Source organism: Stegodyphus dumicola, chromosome 1 (genome assembly GCF_044657685.1).
Source record: "Stegodyphus dumicola isolate Sdum_Otavi_A_Nest chromosome 1, ASM4465768v1".
NCBI lineage: Eukaryota > Metazoa > Arthropoda > Arachnida > Araneae > Eresidae > Stegodyphus > Stegodyphus dumicola.
The window spans coordinates 109,780,757-109,793,529 of NC_140768.1; the positions used below are offsets into that span (position 1 = coordinate 109,780,757).

A 12,773-nucleotide genomic window follows, 5' to 3' on the forward strand; every position below is an offset into this window, starting at 1 on the left:
TTTTGAGCATACATATATTGTTTCACAAGAATATAGTAAAGTTAAATTAAATTTAAATAATTCTCTCGTGCCATTGCTGCAAGGAATGAAATTTGAATTTAACAAATATTTACTATTTGTAAAATGCTAATATAAATTAAAAATTTAATTAAAAAATTTTAATTGCTAAAAAAAAATTAATTATGGCTGCAAATTAATTTACAATATCATTTAAATTCAAAGAAAATATGTAAATTAAGTGCACTATGAATGAAACACCATGAAAAAATATAATATTCCAAAAAATTAATCTCAAAAAATTTTTACGACCAAATTAATCTGCATAAGTGAATACAGTCAAAAGTCTTTAATCCGGACTCGTCAGGACTTTGGGATTCCTGATTATCGGTTTTTCTGCATTATAGATCATCAATTTAAATCTGGTAAGATGGCATGCAAAAATTATAAAATTAAAAATATGAAACCGTAATTTATGAAATAAAGAGCAATTATGATCTAAAGGGTATCAAAATTTATAAAAAAAAATCTTAATATTTATTTGTTTACTTTATTAAACATTTCTTTCAACGCGCACATGCGTAAAGCATACATTACGCATAGTCGAAATTAGAAAATTGCAACCAGAAAACTATTTGAGGTGTCATCGTGATATTTATAATGTCGAGGAATTTGATTTAAATCATATCAAAGATGGAGTACATCGAGATGAAATACTACATTTAGCAAGGAATTATAAGCCGAATAAAATAAAAACATCTGCCCTGATGATAAGGATAGTACTGACAGATCAACTTCCAGTTCAATGTGTGCCGCGACGTCCCCCCCTGCAGAGCAGCGTAACATTGATAAACAGATTTCAGAATGGTTAGAGAAACAAAGGATATGCCTTTATCTATTTTTTGCAGCAATTCCACTCTTTGTATGATGGACATCGAAACATGCTTTCGCTTTGTAGATCCTTTGGCAGCTCCAAAATCGGAAATTCTTTTCGACATAATCGAAAGTTCAAGCGTACTTTTATAAAATTGCTCTAACAGTCTGCAAAAAATAAGCCAGATCCAATTAGAAGATTAAGGAACAATGCAATCTGGAACATTAACTGAAATAGATAATTAGATAATTTTAGCTTAGCTTATACCGTCCGTTATACATTAAACGTGCATGCACAAACGTATTATGCACATGAATAAACGCATATGCGCATGCGTAAAGGTATTATGCGCAAATAGTTTGTAGCTTTGAGGTCCGGATTATAGGTCATTCCGGATTATGAACGTCCAGATTAAAGACTTTTGTCTGTAATTGTTGAGCAGGAAGGAGGCAGACTTATCAAGGGAAAGTTGCCTCCAAACCTAACTCTTTAATTACTTACTCAATTCGTGTTTTGTCATCCATATAGGCAAGGCTATAGAAAAATTCAAAACCAGAAGTAATATATATATAATGAAAAACTAGCTAAGAATAATACATAAAATAACATAATAAATTTATAAAATAACAGTGTTGCAGAATTTTGTGACTTATTTTTATTTACAAAAGACTATGTAAAGCTATTCAGGTGCAAAGCTATTAAGTATTAAAAAAAAAAAAAAAATTACAAAAGCATTTTCTTTTCAGAATTGTATTTTTACATCTTGTTTTTAAAAATATTTTATTGAAAAATTTTGACAATTTAAATTATATATACAAGCAGTAAAAATAAATTCCATACAATAATAATGAAAACAATACAACAGCACACACTAATCAGAAAATGAAACTATTAGTTTAGAAAAGAGTGGACTCATATCATCATGGGACAGTTTTCTCCAGCCAGTGACGTTTTCGCTATTCATTCACTTTACAGGAAGTTCCATAATGTATCCCATCTTTTCAAATGAAAGTTTTTTTATAACCATACTCTAAATAATTAAATAGCAATGTGGTTCACATTAAGTATATACAGAAATTTTGTTTGAATTACATTAATGTAATTTATACGAAGCTTCCAGTGCAAATCTGATTCTGAATGAATTTGTTGGAAAAATAATTTTTGTTGAAGTATAAAAGGTGCATATATAGTATTTAATATACCAATGTAGCACAACTGTTTTGTAAGAATATAGCATCAAGAAACTATATTCTATGAAATATGACTTCATCATAGGGCAGGATTAGGGCCAGATTAAGACTTTAGAGGACTACGGACTTAAAAAAATTTGGTGTCCCCACATACACTTAATCCAGTTTTTTCCTCATTTTTTCACTCTCAATCCCTTTTAGCTACACTACACATTCCATAGTTAAACCGGCAATAGGGAATTATTGTGGTGTGCTTTTCTTGAATTCTAAAGACCTGTGCTGGCCCCCCTTTTTTATTATATGATTTTTTTTTATGATGAAGTTGACAAGTGGGTCTCAAAAGATCAAAAAGCTTTAGCAATTATTGCTCTGAACGTGAAATCATCTGATGTAGTACACATTGAAAACTGCCAAACTTCATACGAGGCATGTGTAGTATCTGGCGACTGTTTGGTGATCAACAGAGCGTGCTTGGCACGTGTAGCCTCTTCTCCAAGAAGGATTACTGTATTTTAAGTGAATTGCATGTTAACTTCAGAAGAGGAAGGTGGTAGATTTCGCTATGCTGTAGGAGCGACGTACTGTTCTGAGTTTACTATTATTTTTGAATGTTATTTTTAATAAATGTTTTGTTAAATGGTGCCTTATTTAACCATGAAGCCTGCAATGTAATACCTGCAATTACAGCATGGATGAAGTTACACGAAATTTATCAGCCTAAAGGCCCTATTACTAGAGTTAGCTTCATGAAGCAATTCATCTCGAAAAAGATGAACGCGAACAAAAACATTCAGGAGTATTTAACTTCTTTCTTTAAAGTTGTAGATAAACTAGCAGAAAAAGGATCTGAAATTCCCGAAGAATTTCTAACAATTTTGCTACTATGCAGCCTAACCGAAGAATTTGAAAGTTTTAGAATTGCGATAGAATCTCATGATAAATTGCCAGACTTTAACACACTAAAAGTTAAGTTACTAGACGAAGCTAAAAGTCACCAATTCAAAGCTACAGAAAACAGCTAAATGCAGGATGCAGTAGTTACTAAATATCATGGCAACACGAAAAAGTCTAAGAAGGTGAAAATGTTCAAGCGTTATAATTGAAACAGAAAAGGCCACAACGCATCAGAATGCAGACAAACCTAAACCAAAAATCCTAATCAAAAATCCCCTAAAGCATGTTCTCTCACGATTGTGAATACAACTCGAGGATTAGGAACATATAATTTGTACCTTGATTCAGGAGCAACCGAACACATGTGCAAAGACAAAAGTATATTTACCTCAATTACTAAATTACTAACATAAAAAGTGAAGTTAGCAAATAATGAGTTTTTAGAGGTTAAAGGTAAAGGGAAAGTTGAAACTTAAGCAAGTGTTTTTTCAAGTTCGCAACACCTAATACTTAATGATGGAGTATTTCCAACCTATGTTCCCAACCTAAAAATGAACTTAATTTCAGTTAATGCAGAAATGCAATGTAAATGTACTGTTTACTTTAGAAATAACCATGTGTGGATTAAAGACAAAAATAAGTCCGCAGTTTTATATGCAATGAAGCAAAATGGTCTATATGTTGTAAATCACAAGTATGTAATTGAGGTTTCGAATGTGGTAATATTAATAATTCAAACAGTAAACTCAAACTGTTGCATGAGAGATGTGGTCACTTAAATCTAGCCAACTTAAAAATAATCCATTCCAACAAGTTAGTACACGGTCTAAAAATTCTAAAATGTAATAGTCAAACTCTGTTTTGTGAAACTTATACTAAAATGCAAACAAACAAGGTTACCATTCCCAAAGGAAACGCGTGCAGTAAACTGTGATGTAATACAGTCAAAAGTCGTTAATTTGGACACCCATAATCCGGAATGATCTATAATCTGGACCTCAAAGCTAAAAACTTTCTGCGCATGCGCCGCGTTGACACATTATAGGCGTTTACGCATGCGCGTAAGACCTTTTACTACTGCGCATATGCGGGTGCGCAAGCGCAGAATACATTTTCGCGTGCGCGTTTTATGTATAACGGATGGTATAATCTAAAATTATCTAATTATCTGTTTCAGTTAATGTTGATGATTGCGTTGTTCCTTAATCTTCGAATTAGATCCGGCTTATTATTTTTTGCAGACTGTAAGAGCAATTTTATAAAAGTAAACTTGAACTTTCGATTATGTCAAATAGAATTTCCGATTCCGAAGCTCCCAAAGGATTGTACAAAACGAAAGTATGTTTCGATGTCCATCAAACAAAAAGTGGAATTGCTGCAAAAAATGGATAAAGACATGAAGAATGTGACAGAGAGGTTAGTGAAAACGAAAAAATTTCGATTGACAAGTTAGTCGGTATTTTCGGCACAACAATTAACGGGACTTGAACAGCGGAACTTTGTAACTGAACAAGAAATTGTGTCTGTTTATAGAATTAAAGAGAAAGTATTATCACATAAAACGAAGCAACTTGAAACAACTTACATTGAAAGAAATGTTTAATAAGGTAAACAAATAAATATTAAGCTTTTTTTTTTGTAAATTTTGATACCCTTTAGATTATAATTGTTCTTTATTTCATAAATTAAGGTTTCATATTTTTAATTTTAGAATTTCTGCATGCCATCTTAGGAGATTTAAACTGATGATCTATAATCCGGAAAAATCGATAATCCGGAATCGGCGAAGTCCCGACGAGTCCAGGTTAACGACTTTTGACTGTATTTGAATTTATGCACGCTGATATATGTGACCCCATGAATGTCACATCTTTAGGTGGTGCAAAATACTTCATAACATTCATCGCCAAGAAATCGTGGAAAATTACTGTGCACACCTTACAGAAATGGCCCGAACGCTTGAAGCATTTAAAAAGTACAAATTTCAGGCTGAGAAGCAAACGGGAAAGCAACTGAAAATATTTTGCAACATAAGTGCAAAAGAATTTAATCAATCTTTAGAAAAGGTGGGCATTTAATGATATTTTTCAGTAGAGTATAGACCATAATAGAACAGAGTTGCAGAACGCGTCAATCGCACCCTAGTTGAAATGGTCAGATGTCTGCTGTTCAAATCAAAATTAAAAATTACTTCATGGATTGTGGGCAGAAATGGTGAATACAGCCACTTACATTCACAACAGATGTCTGATAAAAAAACGTATCAAAAACACCAGAAGAAATATGGTCTAAAAGAAAGCCTACAGTATTTCATTTCAGGATCATAGGAAGAAAAGCTTTTGCATTAACAACTTCAAACAGAAAAAACAAATTTCTCCCAAAAAGTGAAGAATATATTTTTTATTGGATATTCTGAGGAAGCATATCGTCTATGGAAGCCTGGAACTTCTGAAGTAACATAAAGTCGTGATGTCAGAGTTTTGAAAATCCCGGAAACAGAAGCCAGCTCAAAAACTTCAACTGAAGGTGAAGAGGAATTCATAGAATTTATTCCTACTGAAGAAAATTCAGAAATGCCAAATGAAGGAAAAGCAGAAGCTGAAGAAAACACAATTAAAGATCAAAATTCAGAAAAAGGACCAAGAAGATTTAAGTTTCTAAAAACAGGAAAACCAGGTAGACCAAGAAAAATCTATCAACAAAAACATGCTAATTTGGTAAATTCTGAAGTTTTTGCTGATTCAGAAACTGTACAAGAAGCTTTACCAAGACCAGATGCAGATAATTGGAAAGCAACTATGCAATCATCAAATGTCGCCAAAGAAAATGAAAGTGTAGACAAAATTAAGTATTAATCATTAATTGGATCCTTAACTTACTTAGCTGTATCTACATGACCTGGTATTGCAAATTCTGTTAGTAGACTTAGTCAATTTAATAGTAACCAAAATATTTTCAATACTCTCGGCAGGAAATCATTTAGTGGCTATAATTTCATATTAGGAGGAAGCGCGATTTCTTGGGAATCATGCAAACAAAGAATTGTAGCGCTATCAAGCACTGAAGCAGAATACATAGCTTCAAAACAAGTGTTGCATTTTTGTTTGTTATTAAGAGAGCTAGGTTTTTTGGAAAAGGTAACAGAAGCAACTGTGTTGCACAATGACAATCAAAGTGCACAATATTTAGTGAAAAATCCAGTTCATCACTCTCGAACAAAGCACATCGATATACTCGATTTCATTATATAAGAAAGTTATGTGATAATAAAGAAACTGACATTAAGTATGTGTCTACAACAGAATGCCAGCCGATATTTTAAGTGAGAATTTCGGCAGAGACAAACATAGAAAGTGCATGAATCCATAAGGATTTGAAAATTAACTAATGAATGTCATTTTTGTTTTGTTCTCTTTTTCAACTCATTGAGGGAAAGTTGAAAATTTTCATTCCTCCCATTCACAACTGCACTGAGCAGAAAAGGTGAACTATATAATTGCGCAGAAGGATCGTCCTGATGGAAAGAGAAAGGGTTGTTTGTCTTTCTGTTTCTGATGGTGCTGAAGACTGTCTTTCCTGCCCTGCCTATTCTAGGTATTTATTTTCCAGTAGCTGTGATTCTCTTGAGCATGGTGGAGAAATGTGATCCATAGAGTCCTAACATAGAACAACGCACTGGAAGAAATATCATGTTCTGATACCATCAAATCCTGTTGTAGCAGTCAAGTACATTCATACATACGAGTCATAGTCTGACACGATATGTTCATCTATTTTTACGAAAAGAAGAATTTTACGACTTTTTAGAAAGTAACCGATTAAAGCTTATGTTTTCAACTTTGTGCAATTTATACTTCTGCAGCAGAGAACATTGGTTCTACACATACTACTGAGTTTTAACTCTTAAGGTTCTTCAAAGAACAAAAATTTCGAAAACAACAATAGGATCCCATAATTTTGGAAACGATTGACTGCCTGCTCTTCTGCAAAAGACAGGACCCAAGTTTAATGCTTATTATTATTATTATTTTTTTTCTAAAATGTAAGAAAAATATAGAACAATAATGGTTAATTAAAATCCTTATTCATGAAAACAAAAAGTGACTCAATTACTCAAGACTAGATCGAAGAAAAGTGCGGATGTTATGAATGTGTTGTGATGTCACGCTGATCTATACTTGGTTCTAAATCATACTGCTTGGTAACAGTTTTGCACTAGACAGGATAATACAAAAGTACCCTTTAAACAATACTCAAGAAGAAAAAGAATATAAAATAATAAAAAATTACAAGATTACTCATTTTCCTCTTTCAAAATTTCAAAAAGAATATGAATTAAAAATAGCCTACCTGATTAACTTCTGTGGCATTCCACTCTCCACTGTTTCATATTTATATGTGCATGCTTTATGACTAAATGCTGCAGAAGCTATAAGTATAGACGTTGGGTTCGTATCACATTTTAACTTATACTCTGAATCATCAAGTAAGACAAATTTTCTTTGAACTGAAGAATCAAACAATGGTTTGTTTACACAATCAAACGACACATTTTTCAGTTTTGAAGAAACTGCATCATACAGACTAGTTTCTGTTTCACATGGAGGTGCAACATTATCAATGCTTTCACCAGTCAGAACACTCAAAGTATTTTCACAAGCTTTTTGCATTGCTTTCTTAACCTCGAGACCTGTCCCACTGGCTATTAAGGTATTTCTCACATAAAATTCACAACAGAATGTAAGGTTGTCTCCTGTTATATTAGAGTTTGTAGTAGTATTAAATTTTATAAAATCCATCATATTCGTAGCTCTTACTGCAAGTAATATTTTATTGTATGAATTCATATTTTTTTGTGTAATATTTTTAAGTCGTCCTGATAGAATCTTAATGAGAGTCTGATCATCCATATCAGAAAAACATAATTTTTTTAGATTTTGCTTATTATTGTTTCTGTAAGAAATTACATTTCCCATTTTTGGTACATTATGATTATTTTTCCTTTGTTGTTTTGGTTCAGTTGATAAGCCTGGTTCTACTTTTCCAGGCATCTCCTGAAAAGTAAGATTATTTTCAGGAGAAGTCCTAATCTGTTCTGAGTTTGTTAATATAACAGGTTCTGTTTTCCCAGATTTCTCTTGTGGATGACAGTAGTCTTCAACAGAAATCTTATGTTGTTCTAAGTTGACTGATAAATCAGATTCTGCTTTTTCAGAACCATCTGCTATACTTGAAATATGCATATTATTACTAAATGTATCCTCTAAAGCTTTATCTCTACACTGTTTGCATACATTACTTAGCACAGACACTAATTCTGATGGATTTAACATAATATTAATTGCAGATTCTAAGGTAGTCACCCTAGCATGTTTTTTGCTGCTACCATTTGAGGATGCAATTAAATGATTTTCTATGGAAAAGCGAGCATTAAATACAGGTTTATGCTTAGGACTCTTCGGATCCATATTTACCTGGAGATCAATTTTATCCGTTATTTTCATATTATGAGCAGCATCTCTAATAGCACATGCAGGAAACACTTTTTTTGCAAGCAGATTTCGAACTTCTTGTATGTATTTCTGGATATAATTTAAATGATTGCTTTTAACTGCCTTTGATTTTTTGTCTGTACATACTGTACTATTAGTAGATTTATCTTCCTCTATTGATGAAGCTATTTCTTCTAATTTAATACCTTTGGAGGCTGCATTATTTTGCTGTTGTTCATGTTCAGAGACATCTTCATTTTTTACTCTTGTAAATGATTTTAAATTGAAATTTAATGGATTCATAAAATAAGCAACTCCAGACTCTGCCGCTTTTAATTTTGCTTTAAAAGGAGTTACATCAATTTCAGATGATATTTTAAAATGATCAATACTGAAATCACAAGAATACATTGTCTGTGATCCAGTTTTCGTTTTTTTGGTTTTGAATTGTGACAATCTTTTAATTCCTAAAATTTCAACTGCATGTGATATTGCATCAAAAGGCCTCTCTTTTGCTGTAATTTGTTTCTTTACTTCGTCAGCAATATGCTGTAAGAGTCTTACATCTATTTTAGTATGCTTTGCAGATGATTTAGAGATTTTACTTGGTTGCTGTTCAAATTTATCATGGCATGCATTTACAGATGTGGAATGCTTAGAAGATGGGTTCAAATTAGCATTTTTATTTGAGATTTTTTCGTCTTTAATATGACGGTCCTGAAGTTCGGGAGTTGGCCGATCAGAAGCCACACAAAATTTTATTGATTTCACGCCTTTACTAGGATTTGCATCAGACGACTTCCGTTTACCTGAAAAAGATTTAAAATTATAAATACATTAATTTTTGCATTCTTTCAGAAGTATATTCATGCATCATAAAATTAGCCTTGATATCAGATGGTTTCATAGTTAAGATAAATTATATAAATAAATAAAGATAGATTATATTAGATAAATATCAATAAGATAAATTATATTAGATAAATATCAATTATCTGGCCTTTCATTTTGAAGTTGTTTAAAAAGAATAAAGGTTCACCATACATACGATCGCACGTTCATAAGCTTTATATTCTAAAGATGTTGAACAGAAGCATAATTAAATGATCTATATACATACAATGTACCTTCAAATAAAGCAACATTAAAACTTTTTTTTAATACCAAGTTAAAGGATAAAGTATCAAAATATATATAAATACATAAGAGAAGATTCGGATACTTAAAATCATGGCTGATAAGATATATATATTTTTATTTTTGATAAGCACATAGTTAAAATGCATTACATATCATAATGGACACAATCTGCATGACCATCTTGATCACATTTATTGTCAGTTCCGCATCTTATGGCAATGCGGTTTATGAAAAGATGTCTACTGGACAGCAAGGAGAAACAGGAATATGATATATTCAAAATGAAAAAGTTACGGTTCCCAAATGAGCTAGTTCGTGTTTCACCTATTGATTGGCTAAAGCATTAATGTAAAGTGACAGCTAAAGCATTTATGTATGACAGCTATTAATTTCGAAATGATGCAGTTTACAGAAGTTCATTATAATAAAGAGTTACAAATTTTATGACATAAAGGGAAAATCGCCAAATTAAAACTGAAATTAAATCTAGTGACTATCGTAAATTAAAGTAAACATTTTACTTTATATTTTTTACGCATCATGCACACACACATATATGTATATGTATTAGTTTAGGCTGCCTTATAGGCATGATTTTCCCATGGACATGTTAAAAAAAGGATTAATTTAAAAAGATCGCATTAAAATGTTTTAATGAAACTTTAGCTTATACCGTATATACTGAGAGAGCGACAGCAAAATTTTCAGGCCTGTTTTTATTTCTCTTTTTCAATATCAAACATGGAAATTCTTTACTTAGGTTTACGAAGGCCATATATCCATATATCATGAGCCTGCATTTGAACAGCCATCATGTTTATCATTTGAATCATCAAATGGAAACATGCTTGTGCAAATGATATGATCTTTGATGGACCAAATGGAAACATATTGTACATATGCAAAAAGAAGATTGTTGTAGAACCAAATGGAAGCATGCTGTGCAGATAAAAAAGTCTTTGTCAAAACTTGGCAAAAATGCAAGTGGATTTTGTATTGAACTTGGGACAAGTAACGAAATTCTTGAACAGTTATAGCATTTATACACTGGGGAAATATTTTGTAGCCTTTCAATACCATGTACTCTCAATTATCTGGCCTAATGGCAAAGACGCAAGTCACAGATAACCCAAACTCTCAATTTTCATGCATAGTTTGTACGTTTATTTCTTATTAAAAAAAAGTAATTTTACATTTTTTTTGAAAATATTTAAATATTTATTGAATTTCACTGCATAATTTTCAAAGTACTATTTCATTGTTGTATTCAAATTGTCTTTGGTTGATGAAGTTCTGCTGCTTTGAGATATCATAATTGTCAACATCTTCACCTGTACTTTCAGTACAGCTCTCTGACTCAAGCAATGAAAGCCCGGCTCAGTCGAGTTACCATCAAATCATTCCTCAATGTTTTCCCGATTGTCATTTTCAAAGAATTTTACTTTTTCAATTTTTTTGGTATACAAATTTCTTATGCTTAGTACTTGTAGTGTGGTCTTTATTCATTTTTTAGTCCTAAAATTTTTAAAGAACCTAAAAGAAAATATGCTTGAAAACATGTATGAATCAAAAAAATCCCAGTGATTAACTGAAACGATGCATTCAACTAAGCACATGAATAATGGATTGTATAGTCAAAAGTCGTTAATCCGGACTCGTCGGGACTTCGGCGATTCCGGATTATCGATTTTTCCGGATTATAGAACATCAGTTTAAATCTCGTAAGATGGCATGCAGAAATTCTAAAATTAAAAATATGAAACCGTAATTTATGAAATAAAGAACAATTATGATCTAAAGGGTATCAAAATTTACAAAAAAAAAAAAAGCTTAATATTTATTTGTTTACTTTATTAAACATTTCTTTCAATGTAAGTTGTTTAAGTTGCTTCATTTTATGTGATAATACTTTCTCTTTAATTCTATAAACAGACATAATTTCTTGTTCAGTTACAAAGTTCCGCTGTTCAAGTCCCGTTAATTGCTGTGACGAGAATACCGACTAACTTGTCAATCGAAATTTTTTCGTTTTCACTAACCTCTCTATCACATTCTTCATGTCTTTATCCATTTTTTGCAGCAATTCCACTTTTTGTTTGTTGGACATCGAAACATACTTTCGTTTTGTAGATCCTTTGAAAGTTCCAGCATCGGAAATTCTATTTGACATAATCGAAAGTTCAAGTTTACTTTTATAAAATTGCTCTTACAGTCTGCAAAAAATAATAAGTGGGATCCAATTCGAAGATTAAGGAACAACGCAATCATTAACATTAAGTGAAATAGATAATTAGATAATTTTAGCTTACACCGTCCGTTATACATTAAACGCGCAGGCTAAAACGTATTCTGCACTTGCGCACACGCATATGCGCAGTAGTCAAGGCCTTACGCGCACGCGTAAAACGCCTGTGCGCATGTGCCAACGCGGCGCATGCGCAGAAAGTCTTTAGCTTTGAGGTCCGGATTATAGATCATTCCGGATTATGGGTGTCCGAATTAACGACTTTTGACTGTACAAGGTAATCACTGAAACTAAAACTAAAGATGCAATTTAGTGGCTTTTAGCACAAGCTTGGACTCGCATAACTTTGTATAAATGAACAAGAAATTGTGTCTGTCTACAGAATTGAAGAGAAAGTATAAGCACAAAAAATGAAACAACTTAAACAATTTATATTCAAAGAAATGTTTAATAAAGTAAACAGATAAATATTAAGTTTTTTTTTGTTTGTTTTGTAAATTTTGATACCCTTTATATCAGGGCTTAATTTCTAAAATTAGAAGTGCCTGAGCCCTATAGAAGACCGTCAGTAAAGAGGAACTAAAATAAATAAAGAAATAGAATGACTATTAAAATCATTAATAATTAAAAAATTAAATAGTTAATAATTATCAAATTAATTCATAATTACTTAATTAACATTCATCAATTATTATTTAATAACCTTAATCTTTAATTATTTAAATTAATAAAAATTAATTCATTATTATTTATTTAAATAATTAAATATTAGGTAATTAAATTAATATAAAATGTAAAGAGATAAACTAAAATTTAATAAGCGATTTTTAATAGAATTTCATTGTTAAAAACAAAATTTTCAAGATCAAATTTCTACTGAAGTTGTTGTTCAGTTACATTAAATAAGTACCGGAGCCTTCGTACGTAGGGCTCCGGTGCAC

General features: G+C 31.6%; 1 protein-coding gene across 5 annotated transcripts in view; it reads right to left on the reverse strand.

Moving 5' to 3' along the window:
• The window catches only part of LOC118183506 (uncharacterized), a 155,060-nt gene that overhangs the window by 51,582 nt on the left and 90,705 nt on the right, over positions 1–12,773 (reverse strand). For all 5 annotated transcript variants that reach the window (XM_085819280.1, XM_085819285.1, XM_085819282.1 and 2 more), the window contains exon 4: positions 7,306–9,256. In XM_085819280.1, the coding sequence (XP_085675406.1) occupies positions 7,306–9,256 (1,951 nt within the window). The remainder of the gene's footprint in view (positions 1–7,305; positions 9,257–12,773) is intronic.